We start from the raw sequence: 15,041 nt of genomic DNA on the forward strand, positions 1-15,041 counted from the left end.
CTGTGAAATACCAGGTTCGTGGCAACAGCAGGACATCAATCAGATTGGTTAAATGACTCAAAGGCCGGCGCGGACAACAGCCAACTGGATCGTCTCTGGCTAAAAGCCAGAATGAACAAAACGGTGCCCCCCGCGGTGCAGGCGCAGAAACCGGACTGATACCGGCGCCAAACCTCCACGTTGACGTTGGACCCCAGGCCAGCCGTGGTCACGTGACTGGGACCGCGGCTGCCCGGCGCCTGGGCCCTACTGCGCATGCACACGGCTTCGGGCGGAGGAGCCGCGTGCGCTGACAGCTTCCGGTTTGGTTTCCCCGCCCCTGCCTGGGTGAAGCTGTCCGGTGTCGGCGGTGGCCGCCGCGGGGTGGCAGGGGGCAGGGCGTGGTCAGGTAAGCCGAGTGCCCGAGCCGGGTGCCTAGGAGCCATGGCCTGCTCCATTGTCCAGTTCTGCTCCTTCCAGGACCTCCAGGCCTCCCGGGACTTCCTCTTCCCTCACCTGCGCGAGGAGACCCCCAGCGGCGCCCTGCGGAGGGACCCCAGTAAGTGCCCGCGCTTCCGCTGTTCCCCTCCCCTGCTGCCCCCGCGGCCACCGCTCGCCGCCTCCGTCCTGGGGGCTCCCAGTCCCGCCCGCGCCTGCCCTCCTCGCCTGCGACGACCCCCTGCCGTCCTCGTCGGAAAGCCCCTCCGCCCGTGCAGCGCCCGTGTTGTCTTCTCGCCCCAGCTTTCTCCCAGACACTTACACACCTCTGGCCAAAAACGGCGCCCTGTTTCCTGCCTGCCTGTCCCACGTCCCCACCCCCTCCCTGGCTTTCTCTCCGAGTCTCTGCCTCCCCTTCCTCCTTCCAGCCGGGTGTTCCCTCTTCCAGATGGCCTCCCCGTTCCTTGCCAGCTGTCGGCGCCCCGCCCGGTGTTGCCTTCACCCCTCCGCTCTCCATCCCTGGGCCTGGGGCCTTCTGCTTGCTGCCCACCTTTCTGAAAGTGTTGATCGTCGCCCACACTCTCTCCCTTCTTCCATCTCCTGTCTCCCGTTCACATTTAGGGACTAAATGACCGATTGACAAGGGACTCCTAAGGTCGTGGGTAAGCGTGTCCTAAATAAGGGAAATAACCTGGCAGGAAGGGAGGAAGAGTCTACATCAGGAACTAGAGTGACATGTACATGTGAATTACACGTTACGTTAATAACGTGTGATTTACATGTAAATTACAGTAGCCGTGAAAAGTTAATTTGCTTCATTGAGAGGAGAAGCCTTCCCCCTGTTATTATCATCAAAGACTGTTAAGCCCTTGCCCACGTAGTGTAAAATCCTAAGTCTGGTTTATTAGATACTTCATAGCTCCTCAGAATTTCCTATATTTCTCCTATTGAAAGTGTGTGTTTTGTGTTTGTTTTCATATTTCCAATGTGAAGCACGTTTTGCTTTGTAGTACAGTGCTGCCACTTTGGGCTAGGGTGATAAAAGTCCCACGAAATAAGCTTCCCCCTGTTTTTTAAATTCAGAAGATTTCAAAACTGTCTATGAATATTTAGTCTGGTGCTTTAAATCACATAAGGTTGGTGGTCTCTATCCTCTAGGAGATCATAATTTACTGGATGGGGGGGGGAGCTACTATCAGTATACAGTGTGTTTGAGAGATGTACACATATAAATGTGTATTTCCATGTGGCGCTAAGACTCTTCCTTGAAGTGGTAATACTTAAGTCTACCTGTGAAGTCCTAGTTAGATGAATAAGGGAGAGGCAATAACGTGGAGGAAGGGAGGCTGAAATGGCATGCTATGTAGAGAACAAAGAAAAGCTGAATGGCCAGAGGAGAAGGTGAGGGGAAGTGGAGACGAGGAGTCTGTGAAGGTGGTAAGGAGCATCATGAGAAGCCTTGTGAAAGGGGTGGGATGCTCTGAAAGAGTTTAAGCAGAGAAATGACGTGGTCAGATTTGAACTCAGTGTAGTCAACAAAGTTTCTGAATGGCTATTATGTGTTTGGCAGCTGTGTGCCAGGGAGATAGGAAGCAGGGAAATTGGTTGAGACGATTCCAATAATTCATGCAAGAAATGATGTGAGCTCGAACTAAAATAGCCTCAGCAGGACTGGAGAGGAAGGACTAGATTAGAGAGCTTTTAAGGCGGTAGAATCTACAGGACCTAGTGGAGACCTGGTGATGTGGGGTATAGCTGATGAGAGAGGGCGTTGAGGATGCCTTTGGGCTTTTGACTTGAGCAAGTGTGTATAATGAGAGAGCATGAAGGAGAGAGGGTTTGGACCTTTTAAATGTCTGTGGTATGGCCAAGTGGAGGGGGTCCAGTTGAATACTAGATACAGAGATCGCAAACTACCTTGTTTCCCCAAAAATAAGACCTAGCCAGACAATCAGCTCTAATGCGTCTTTTGGAGCAAAAATTAATATAAGACCCTGTCTTATATTATATTATATACGGCCCGGTCTTATAGTAAAATAAGATCGGGTTTTATATTAATTTTTGCTCCAAAAGACGCATAAGAGCTGATGGTCTGGCTAGGTCTTATTTTCAGGGGAACACGGTAAGTAAGGAGATGGGCCAGAGATGTTAATATCAGGGTTATCAGCAAAAAGTGTCAGACCTGTTTCAAGGATGAGGTACAGTCGTGCCACGTACCAGCTGAGAAATGCATGGTTCGAGGATTGCATTGTGTGCGAACATCATAGAACGTACTTAAACAAACCTAAAGGGTATAGCCTGCTACTGTAATTGCATGTGCTATACTTTTATACGATTGGCAGCACAGTAGGTTTGTTTACACCAACATCACCACAGACATGTGACTAATGTGATGTGCCGTGACATTAAGACAGCCACGACGTCACTAGGCAATAGGAATTTTTCAGCTTTGTTGTAATCTTACAGGACCACCATCGTACATGCAGTCCTTCGTTGATTCAGATGTAATCCTGCGGTGCGTGACTGTATAGTGAAATGAACTGAGTACTGAAGTTTAAGAGCCAAATAGCTATTGCTTGGAATATTGAGTAAGAGGAACAGATAGAAAGGAAAACCAGGTGAGAGTAAAGTTCTGGGAGCTGAGGGAGGAGAGAATTTGATGAAGGGGAAGAGTGGTCAGTAGTTGCAAATGCAACAGAGGTCAGCTGACGTCAAGACGCAAAAGTGCTCATTGGTTTGGGGAAGGTGGAGGTTACTGGGACCTGAGGACCGTTTTGGTGGAATGGTGGGTGCAGAAAGCACATTTCCAGGATATTGAGGGGTTAAAAAGTGAAGCTGAGTATTTCAAGGAGCCAGGTTGTGAAGGATATAGATACAGGACTGTGGACAAGGGGCGTAGAGAAAAAGCACACCATTTCTCTAGCCTCTTGCCGCTCCCCTAGCCCGGCACCATCTTCTCAAACTGGGCAGTGGCATCAGTCTTCTAATAGGTCTGCTTCCAGTCTGGGTTTCCTGTAACTTGCTCCCAAAAGCAGTCGCTGAACTTTTAAAGACAGTTTAGATCATGACATTGCCGTCTTACAACCCTCTCTGCCTTTCAGTTGCGCTTACTGGTTCTTACGTGCCTTACGACACCCTGAAGACTCTGCCTCCTGCCCCTTTTTGCACCTCGTCCTCCTCTCCCCTTATTTCTTATGCTTCAGACACACTTTTTTGTTGTTAAATCAGCCACGTTCATTTGTGCCTGAGGCCTTCGCCCTTGCTCTGGTCTCTGCCTTGGATGCTCTAAGCAGATCTTTGGATGCCAGTTGCATCTTGTCATTCATCTCAACATCTCAGGGAGGCCTTCTCTGACCATCTAACCTACAACAGTCAGTCACTCCTGCCCCGCCCCCTTGGTCTCATTTGTTCCTGTCAATCATATCATCTTGTTTCTTTTCATCACTATGTCTGTCCAATACATAGGAGTCTCTAGCCACGTCTGGCTTTTGAGTCCTTGCCATGTGTCAGGTGCTACCAAGGAACTGCAATTTTCATTCTACTTCATTTAAATTAATTAATTTAAATAGCCAGATGTGACCAGTGGCCACCACATTGGATGGCACAGTTCTACGTGATACAGTTCAGGCATATGTAGATTGAAAACTTGTCCAAGGTTACAGAGTGAAGGGTAGCCTTAGGATGTGAACTCAGTCCGGGCAGTTGGAGATATAATCGTACCCAGCCATCTAGATAATTTGCAATATGCCAATGGGTTTGCATGTATTTCATTTATTACCCTTTTAAATCAAATTCTTAGGTTTATGTATGTTGGTATTATTGTGGCTACCATCAATTCAAGTAGAAAATAAATGGAAGGGGAAAAAATCTTCTTAACCAGTGAGCCCTCTTACCAAACCTATATTTTCCAGTTAAAATGGTGCTTTAATTTGCCAATAAAAATCAGAAAAATAGTTTGTGCTACTGTAGGAAGTTTACTTGGGTTCTTGGAATGATTAGGTCCATGGATTTCAGTAATCACTCTGGACCTCCTTTTACAAAACATTGGGTTTTGTACAGAGCTCTTCCTTAAAAAAAAAACCTGAACCTAAACTTTTGTGAGGGTGGAATTTATAAAGGAAAAATGAAGTTAACAGAGCAGGTAAATAGGATCTGCCTTAAACTGCGTGGTGGTGTTTCATTTTGCTTTTCTTCACTTTCTTTCTTAGTGTTATAAATGATTTATTAGAAAGCAGAAATCATGAGATCATTTTATTTTCCTAGCTTACATAGTTTTAATTTCTTAAGCTCATGTCTATGGGGTAGGTAAAACCAAAAAAAAAGATAAAAAGAAACCTCAATTACTTGTTACGAGTTATTTGTCCTGGGTAAGTGATCATTTTTAAGGCTTATCAGTTGGTTTAATATTTCTTTTATTTTAATATGGGCAGCTGCCATAGATATAGAGATACCTGGTACCTGGGCACCCAGAAGTCATATTGCTGTCCTCTATATTTGAATTTTCAGAGGATAGTATAATATGACTTTATGTTAGTTTTTATTTTCAACTATAAAATGAGACTGTTTTCTGTTAAGAGATCTTGAAACCTGCTGTTCCCCAGTGTTCAGTGATAACGAATCATAATTGTTTATACTCAGTCAAATGCTGTCTATTTTGGGTATAAAATTTTGTCGCATGATTTGAAATTTCAGAGGTGGCTAGTAGTGTGGGTTCCCACTTAAGCTACTGTGGCATAATGCCCAGTGAGGCTGGATTTCTAGAGCAGAGCTTCCTGATAATTATAATGGAGTTGTGCAAAAAAAGAAGAAATACAGGTACAGAGAGGGAGAATTAGAATATTTGGAAGTAATTTGAATATTATAGTATTTTGGATCTCTTAATTTACCTAATAGTAAAATAATTTTTTGTTGACATACTAAAAAGGTAATACAGCTTTCCTTCTTGCCTCTTTTACCCGAAAGATAGAAGATACAGCATAAAGGGAATTACCTTGAAGTCGTCAATTAAAGTCATGTTTTTATACAATAACTGAGAAAAGTGTGCTTTTTAGGATAACCGAAAATCATGGAATCACTTTGCCTTGTTAGGTATATTACAAAGGGTGTAAAATACCCATTTTTTTAATACTTAGTGAAAGGGCTTTCTCTTGTTTGAGATCATACTGGGGAGAGAGAAGTAATCTGAAAGAAGAACATTTACAGGAATTTCAGAAAATGTATAGAGTATTTTGTTATTTAAGACTGGAAAAGGATCTTACAGATAAAAATTTATCAGTGAGGAAATTGAGACTGAGGAAATTGAGACTTTAATTTCCTTCATTCTGCTAATATTTTTTGAGCACCTACTATGCACTAAGAATGAAGTCGGCTTAAAGGGTTATGAAATAGGTCGCTATCTTCAAGGAGCACAGAGCCAATACAGGAGGTAAGTATGTAAAAGGAGTGTTCGAGGTGTTATGCTGTGATCTGGCTCGTGCTAGTCGGAGAATGAAGGAGTGTTGATTTATTCTATGTAGGGGGCTCAGGAAAGCCTTTCATAGAGGAACTGTCATTTTCACCACGTCTTAGTGGTTTAATCGATGTCCCTCAGGTGGAGAGGAAATGGTCAGGCAAGGGATGTAAAACAGCATGGGATTCAGAAAACTGCAAATGTCAATTGTGGTGGGAGAGGGGTGATGCTACAGGGTGAAGCTGAAGAGGTTTTAGAGGAGTTTAGATGTTATGCAGTCGCAGTGTCTTCAGATGGCAGTAAGAGTCCCTTGGGATTACATGGAACTTGGGAAAGGATTACTTGGGAAGAGATAGTTTTAAGTCAGTTTTAGGTATGCCTACGAAAGTGCCTATTTTTCTCCCTGTCTTCGTCTCCCACTTTACTAAGGAAAGGTTCACTTTGCACACATTTTGAATATTATTATAGTAAGTTGCTCCAAGGTGTTAAAACACTTTCCCTTTAATTAAGGTGCTGTAAACTTCCTCATCCATCATATTGAGATTTCCAAATAATTTTTGCTATTTATATTTAATAATTATTTATCAAAATTTGTGAATGTGTATGTTTTTCCTGTTATCTGCTTCTAACAATAATTGCAATAAGTCAAATAAGACAAATTTTAATGCTTAGAGCCTTATGATTATAGGAAAATTATTTTTTCTCAATTCATATCCCTTTTGCCCAGAAATGTTTGGACTGATAATTAAATCTATATTATGTTAGAGTAGAAGTCTGTGGAGGAAATGTGATGGAAATAAGAACTCAAGGAGAAACAAGGACTTATAAAATTACTCTTAGAGAAGATCATATTTTTAACAGATGTTGGTGGGTATCATTTCCTTATAGTATTTAGAATCCACTGAATAAATTTAAAAATACGATACAAATTTTTATTAAAATGTCCGTGTTTGCAGTAGATCAGAAATTACATCTTTTGATTAAGGGATACATACTGTTGAAAAACTCTTCGGGGTATGTGTAAGCAAAAAGTTGAAAGACATTCTCCTATAGGGCTCAGTCATTTCCACCTTTTTTTTTTTTTTGTATAATAGCATTCATAATTAATAAGACATGGACACTGAATAGTGAAAACAATTTTGAAAAAGAAGAAAAAAGTTGGGGGACTCATACTTTCCGATTTCAAATCTTACTACAAAGCTACAGTAATCAAAATTGTGTGGTGCTGACATAAAGACAGACAGACAGTTGTCAAATTACTCTAAACATTGGTCAGGTTCATTTCTATCCATGGTAAACAGAAGTGCCTATTTATATACATACTTGTCATCATTCTCCGTTAGCAGTTTCTTTGACTTTTGGTCTTATGATAAATGAAAAGTGGTTCTCATGTGATATTAAGATTATCATACGTTATCTGTATTTGTTTTTAAGGCAGCAAATAATAGCAAGATTAAGCTGGTATTGGAAGAATTTAAGGAAAATTTTCTCACAGGGACGGTAGTTGAATATTAGAAGGGGTTAAGAAAGGAAGATGTAGAATTGGCTTCTTTAGAATGTGTAGAAACTAACTTCACCCAGCAGTGTTTACATACCTTCACCCACACTTCATAGTGGTACATCCTCCCTTCACCGTATTAGCTATGCTTGTCTTTTTCTGCTGTTTTGGATGTAATAAACTCTAACATAAGTATGAAGTTGTAGGAAATAGTTACAAAATGTATAAGTTCTTTCCAATATACATATTGTATTATTGCCCTTAGTGACTTCCTGTGAACAATAGCATGAATAGAAAGGAGAATAAGGAATAAAGCATATTAAACTTCTTCAAGTCTATAGATTTTTTTGTTTTTGTAAAGGTGGGTCTAAAGTTTTCTCAGGTTTTTGGGCAAAGGGAGCGTGTTTACTGTAGTAAATGTTTTAGAGCAGGAGGACACATTCTTTTTCTGCTTAAAGTTGTTTTCTTTCTTTTTTTTTTTAAAGGCGGGCGCAGCTCACAGTGGCCTGTGTGGGGATCGAACCAGCAACCTTGGTGTTATTAGTACCATGCTCTAACCAACTGAGCTAACCAGTCACCCCCTAAAGTTGTTTTCAGTGCTGTCATTTTGTGAATTGATTACCAGAACATATTTTTGTATGTGATATACAAGGTCACTTATTTGAAATCAGGAATCATTAGAATTCTAGAACTGAAAGGGACCTTAAATATCTAGTTTGATTTAATCATGGTGAGTCTAAAGAACTAAACCCCTGCTTGTTGAAAATGGGATGGCTTCCTCATTTTAGATTGCTACATTTTTTTAATGTGCTGAAATGAGTGTGCTAATATGAACTTTATTTTCTTATTTCCGTTTTCCCAGAAATAGAAAAATATTAAAAATTCTGAGGCATAAGAAATTAAGGAGCAGCTTCTCTATTACTTAGTCTTTTTTTTTAATTTGTGGTGATGTTTTCCTTGTCTTGGTCAAGAAGACCCAACTACACTGTTGAGACTCCTGAATTATTTACAAGTCATAGCTTCCAGAGGTTCTTATTTTTTATAGAAACACGTACATTATCTCTTCTTTTTTCTTATCTTGAAAGAACGGAAATGAATTTGCTTCTGTGCTAATAAGATCTTTTATTAGACCATAGAGATTAAATTAAGTTTTTCCTTTCCTAACATTAAATGATTTCAGTTTCTCATTTAGTTTTTGATCTTGACATACTCATATTGGAAAAAGCAAATACTGTCAAATTAATTGTCCACTTCTAGAATTCAATTTCCTTTCCAGCTTCAAGTTCTTGTTAAATGAAAAACATACACTCAGTTTATGAGGACAGACTGTTCAGAAACACATCAAAATAATGTATTTTTGGAATGAAATAGATCTATGGAAAGCAGAAGCTGAATGTCTTACTTAAGCTTTTGTTGGTAGAATAATACATTCATTGGAAAGACTCCTGAAAAAGACATTTGTAATTTTTTGATGGTTGAATTAAAATGTGTTTTCTCAATGGTTGGAAGGCTTCAATGACCATATCATTTATCAAGTGAGAGACGAAACAGTTTTTTATACTAGTATAATCTAACGTCTCTTCAGGGGAAAAATTGCAGAGGGAGTTGTAGTTACATTTTATATTTTGAAGTCATTGTTTTATTCATTCAGGGAAAACATCTAGATAAAGGTAAGAACAAGGGTTTATGCTTATATTACCAATTCTAGACAATTCAAACTAGTCTTCTTCAGTTAGGGGTGGAAAAGAAGTTAAGGATTGAAAAGTCAAGTTACTAATCAATGAGGAGGTAGTTGTTTTTTGTTAAGTTGGTTAGAAATCAGCTTACGAATTTTATTTATGTAGAGAGCAAGTATGATGTAAGACGTGGTGTGACACAAGAGTGAAGGGTAATTTCAGCAAATGAGATGGGCTAACAGATTATTTTAAGTGGGCAGACTTCCTGAAAGACTCAAATTGAATCCTCAGATGGAATCCTTGATTTTCTGTGGGTTTTAAGGAAAAATGTCTAAGAATGTGAAAAGAGTAAATTTGAAAAGAAGCTCACCCTCCAGAAAGGTTTGTTGCCCCCCAACTTCACCCCCCCCCAATCCAAAGACTCAGCAGAAGTGTCTCACGTACTTGGAAATGTCATTTTTTCAGTAGGTTTTTTCAGTAGGTTGAATAGGAAATGAGGTGGGAAAGCCCAATTAAAACATGAGCCTTTGAAATATTTTGCTTATAGCTGGATGCTATCCTGATGTAATACAGTTGTAAAATGACATTTAGGAGCAACATCTGGCACGTGAATCATAGCGTAGAAGAAACAAGACCAGAGAAGCACTGTCATGATCTAGTTTTAGATTTCTTCAAAAGGCAATATTTGCTATTTTAAAACTGTTTTTAGTGTAACCTGTTTTATTCACTACTGGCAAAAAGAATATTTGCATAATAGAGTTTAAGAAGGATGTGGATATTTTTTTCCTTCAAAATAGTATGGTGTTTTTTTGGGAACTCTGTCTCTTGTAAGTATTTTTTTCTAGCCTACCAAAATACGAGGTTGTTGAAAGGCACACTTAATTGGATGAGCATGTTGGTTTCCCACTATGATACAGGATCTTTTAATAATACAAGCATTGTTTTGAAATGTTGAAATATACATATACATATATATATATATATGTACATATATATATACACACATATACATGTATATATATAGTGTGTGTGTGTGTATGTGTGAAATATAAAGATCCATTAACCCATATCAGACCATCCACTTTGAACTATATTTCTAGAGGATCTTATCTAATCAAATTCTGCCACTTAGATTTGAATTAGAACAAAAATATTTTTCCTATTATTTCTTAACACTAAAGCTAGGAATTGGTGCTTTTAAATTGTTTTGTCTCAATAATTAAATGGAATGGAATAGAAGAGAATTATCAGTGTCATTTTACATAGAAAAGTTATTTGACAAAGATGGTTTTGATCTGAGATGTAAAATATGTATATAAAGTTTATGAAAACATTTTGTTTTATGTTTCTGTGGAAATGCAAAGGGTTTAGAATCAACAACTGATTTGTTCATTATATTAAAAATTACTAATTTAAATCCTGCTGCTTATATGGGGATATATGGGGAAAAGTTTGGGATATACTGGGGAAGGTCATTTTCAAAGGTTTTATATTCATTCAGTAAATATTTACTAAGTACTTATGATCTTGAACATATTCACGTGTGTGTGTGTATGTGTGTGTGTTTGTACACACATGGTCTACACGTTCTCTGCCCTCTGAGGCTTAGTAGTTAGTTGTATAGACAATGTGTACATTTATGACAAGTCAGACAAGTTAACAATGCAACAGGTGACCCAAAGCAGTTTATAATTAAGTTCTGACCAGAAAATACAAGCAAATGATGGCCTATCACAAGAGAGTAAGATCGTTGGTGGATGCAAGTAAAATTCATAAAGGATTAATGTGAGTCCTGGAAGAGAAGTTGAATTTGGAGAGGGAGAGACAAATGGGAATGTGTTTTAGTTGGCGAATGTGGGATAGACAAAGGCAGAGAGAAGAATGAGGAATGAGTATGTTGTATTTGGAGAACGATCATTTTAACGGCCATTAAGGGTTTCACTGTTGCCAGAGCTTTGCATATATTAACTCTCACAACAACATGATGTAGATATAGTTATGAACTCCATTTTGCTAACGAGGAAGCTGAGGCGGTAAGAGATTCGATAAGTTGCCCAAGGTCACATAACTCCGTAGGGTAAAAGTGGGCGTCCCACTCAGGCACCTAGACACTTACAGTGTTCTGGACCTGCGCTGTCTCATGCTGTAGCCACCGGTCACACGTGCTCTCAAGCACTGGAAGAGTGGCTGTCCCAAGCCGAGATGTGCTCTGAGTGGAAAGTACATGTTGGATTTTGAAGACTTGGTAGGAAACAAAACAATGTAAAATAGTCACGAGTCAGTTAACATTGATTATATATTGAATTAATAATATTTATGTTAATAATATTTATGTAATTTTACTAACAATTGTCACCCCAATAAATTTTTAAAAAATTAAAAAAATAATTAACAAAATAAATAAAAATATTTTTAAATGAAAAAAATAATATTTTGACTATGATTGCCCATCATGAGAGAAAACTCGAACCGGAGTGACAGAAAGAAGGTGATGATGGCAGGCTAACGTAAAAAGGACATGTAGCGTCAGATTAGGTTGTCAGTTGAAGTTGATCCTTGAAGCTGCTGTTCCTCACGGCATGATCCATGGACCATCTGCCTCAGATTTGTGGGGTGGGGCCAACCCCAGAACTTCAGTCATTCTTAATTCATTATTTTCGTGTCTTCCTCACAGAGATTTTAAGACTACCTAGAGGGGGGAATCTGCAGAGGGGACTGTATCTGGTTTTATAAAGGCAATGAATGTATATGCTGTTTTCTTAATTTTCTGATCAATTTTGTTGACTTGGACTTCAGCAAAATAAAGGACACAGGCAGTTGATGACAGTGTCATTTAAAGAATTGCTTTTTGGAAATTGGGTTGTTGGCTACTTATTTCATAAATGAGAAAAGAACACTTAACATTATGCTATAATTTATAGTCTAGCTTTTGACCGAAATGAGTGCCACGTACCTCACTGGGTAAACTGAGTAAAGGCCAATGGCTTTGTGATTTGTGGGTGTTTGGAATTTTTTCCACTGGGCCTTGACCACTCTCAAGAAGTTATCTGTCCTGGTGTCCTTATTCTGTCATATACTTTGTGAAACTAACTTACCTCTTCAATTATACAGAGCTTCAGACTTTCAAATTACCCTGGTCTGTAGGAGATTTTGATCTATTTACTCTACGAGGCAATCATGGTGAACTATTTTTAGCTTTTCTTTATAGTAATCAATAATGAAAGGTAAATTAGTCTTATTTTTTTATGAGTACACAGAATTTATAGCCCATAAGGTCTTACAGTAACGTTCCATATTGACATTAAGTGGTGCACAGTTCTCAAATATATTTTAAACTCAATGCTTTGGTGACCCACAGTCTTGATCACTGGCCAATTAAAAAACACCCATAGTCATATCAATTGAAGAACACTATCCTTCATAGAAAAGTTACCAGAAGGAAAGACTGCCTGAGTAAAATGCTTTATATGAATGGCAACTTTATTAGACATTCATCAGCTATTTTTTAATATAAACCATCTTTTTTTTTTTTTTTTTTCAATTTTTTTAAAGAATGTGCGTGGCCTGCTTGCATAATTTGAAGGCATAAGAAATAACCTTGGTGAAGAGCTGAGGTTCCAGCACTTTTTAACAGCCCATAATTGCTGTCAAATCGCAGCCTGCAAAAACAGTGTCAAATGATTTTCAACAGAAGTCAGGAGGCTGCAGAAATTATATCACTGGCACTGCATAGAAATAACCACAAGGGTAGTGCACAGTTTGCAGAAGGCTTTCTGTCTTTTTTGAATGTCTTCCATTTTTAAGATGACTAGGATTTAGAATACATTTTCTTACAGTGTTATGAATAGACTTAGGATTCTAGACCTACCTTCAAAAACATCTTTAACCTGCCTAATAGTTTTGTTTCACCTTCCTTTAACCTCTGTTTGTACCTTGGCTTTTTTGGAAAATGTGTTCTTGGGATAATAGGAGATGCCTGTTTAAATTCTTTCCCTTAATGGAAAACTCCCCAGTCGGGGACATGGAGAAATGGCTAAATGTTCATAAACATAAATATCTTGTATAAAGAAAGTATTTCTCAAGGTCTTTCTCTTCCTGGATGTTTTGAATTGTGGCATAAAGAGATATTGGGTCTCTGCAGGGGCCGGAATTTCACGTTGCTGCTGTCTTCTGTTTGGTTGTATGAGTCATTTGTGAGTTGAGTCAGGTGCTTTTTATACCAATACAGAGGAGAAATGATACATTTTTCATGGCTGTGTTTTGTACAGCATTCAACAGAGGTTATGTGCACAAACTAAGCTCTTTGAAGGCTTATTTGCTTTTTATCTCTAGCACTTATCACGATGCTCAAGACATAAAAGATTCTGTTTCTTGAATGAATGAATGACTAACGTACTCATGAAGTGCTGTAAGTTCTGCATGGTCTTTCTGAGATTGTGGTCATTTGATAAGTACATTATTCTTGCAGCAGTTTTAAAATCGAATCGTGGACTTTAGTGTGACAAGCTTTTCTTATACAAGAGATAGTACATTTTCGAAAACTGTGTAAATGGGATGGCCTAGTTGCCATCAGCCCACAATAAGGCAGTTGTTTTTGGCACAGTGGAAACATTAGCAGAATAAAGAGACTGCCTAACTGAATTAGATGGCCAAAGAACAAACTGTAATTTTCCAAGTTACAAAAAAATTTCCAAATCTCAATATCAAGGAAATGTTTCTATTTTAAAATAATAAGAATTCTCTTACTTTTGGCCTCCGCTGTACACCCCATTGTTCCCTAATTGCGTCTTTCTCCATAAACCACAGGAGGCAAAAGTGTACCGGAATCCTAGGGAGCATGGGCTTTGGAACTCAGAAGTCAAACCCCACTCCGCCACTTAATCCTGTGATCTTGGTCAAGCTGCATTCACTCAGTAATCTGTTTTTCTCATTGTAAAAAAGGGATGGTAAAGGATCCTTGTCACGCTTGAGTGAGTGGATGTCTACACAGCACTTAGGCGTTTAGAAATGCTGAATACGTATTAGGTGGTGCCGGTACGTAAGGGATAAGCCTTATATGTACATTGCATCTTTTTGCCTCTTTGCCTTTATCATGGTGACCTTTTTCTCAAGTAGCTCTGAAAGTTTCCAGCCACTTTTTTTTTTAAACCATGTCTTTTTTTATTGAGATATAACTGACATATAATATATTAGTTTCAGGTGTACAAACGTAATGATTCAATATCTGTATATATTGCGAAATGATCACCACAATAAGTTTAGTTAACACCCATCACCACACATAGTTACATGTTTTTGTTTTTTTTTGTTTTTGTTTTTATAATTATTACCTTTACTCTTTCTCATTTAATTTGTACTTAAGTCCCAGCATTATGGAGATGGTTATTGAAAATTTATCTGTAAACATGTTTATAACCTCAGTTTTATTTTGGTACAATATCAGTGAAGTTTTTATGTTTATCTTTTGTTTTCTATATTGTAATCCCTCAATTTTTTTACTATTTTTTTTTTTACTTTTTAAAAGCTTAGTTTAAGATGACTCATCAGTGAGTTTTCCCGTCTCTCACTGACTGGTCCGAGCTCCCTAGTAGCTGATAACAACATTGTCCATGGGGTGTAGTTCCATTTGTCCGTCTCCTACACTAGACCACAGATTCTCTAAGGAGGAGGACTATGTGTATGTTTTTCTCTGTTCCTACTACAGGGTTTGGCACATGGTATGGAACAGAACGTTTGTTAAATTGTTTAATTGACATGTGTAGGGGAATCTTTAAGTTGGGCAGTGTTAATCAACTGATAGTACTCTTTTAGGACTTAATACATGCCCACCAACGTGCCTGGCGTTTTAGGAAGCAGTTATGTGGTATTTAAGCACCCAAGATGAGAATATTACCGCAAAGCTAATTCAGCAGTGATTCCAAGTACCAGACTGTAACATTTTTTATCATCTATGTATAATTGATTCTAGCAACTTGTAAAACCTTCTACATATAAATGAAAG

General features: G+C 38.7%; 1 protein-coding gene across 1 annotated transcript in view; it reads left to right on the plus strand.

The window, feature by feature from the left end:
• Positions 1 to 201: 201 nt before the first annotated feature.
• The window catches only part of RAB3GAP2 (RAB3 GTPase activating non-catalytic protein subunit 2), a 61,647-nt gene continuing 46,807 nt past the window's right edge, over positions 202 to 15,041 (plus strand). The window contains exon 1 of the mRNA XM_019741692.3: positions 202 to 538. Within this exon, the coding sequence (XP_019597251.3) occupies positions 256 to 538 (283 nt within the window). The 5' untranslated portion in view covers positions 202 to 255. The remainder of the gene's footprint in view (positions 539 to 15,041) is intronic.

Source organism: Rhinolophus sinicus, chromosome 6, assembly GCF_057876585.1.
Source record: "Rhinolophus sinicus isolate RSI-liver-muscle chromosome 6, RSI-T2T, whole genome shotgun sequence".
NCBI lineage: Eukaryota > Metazoa > Chordata > Mammalia > Chiroptera > Rhinolophidae > Rhinolophus > Rhinolophus sinicus.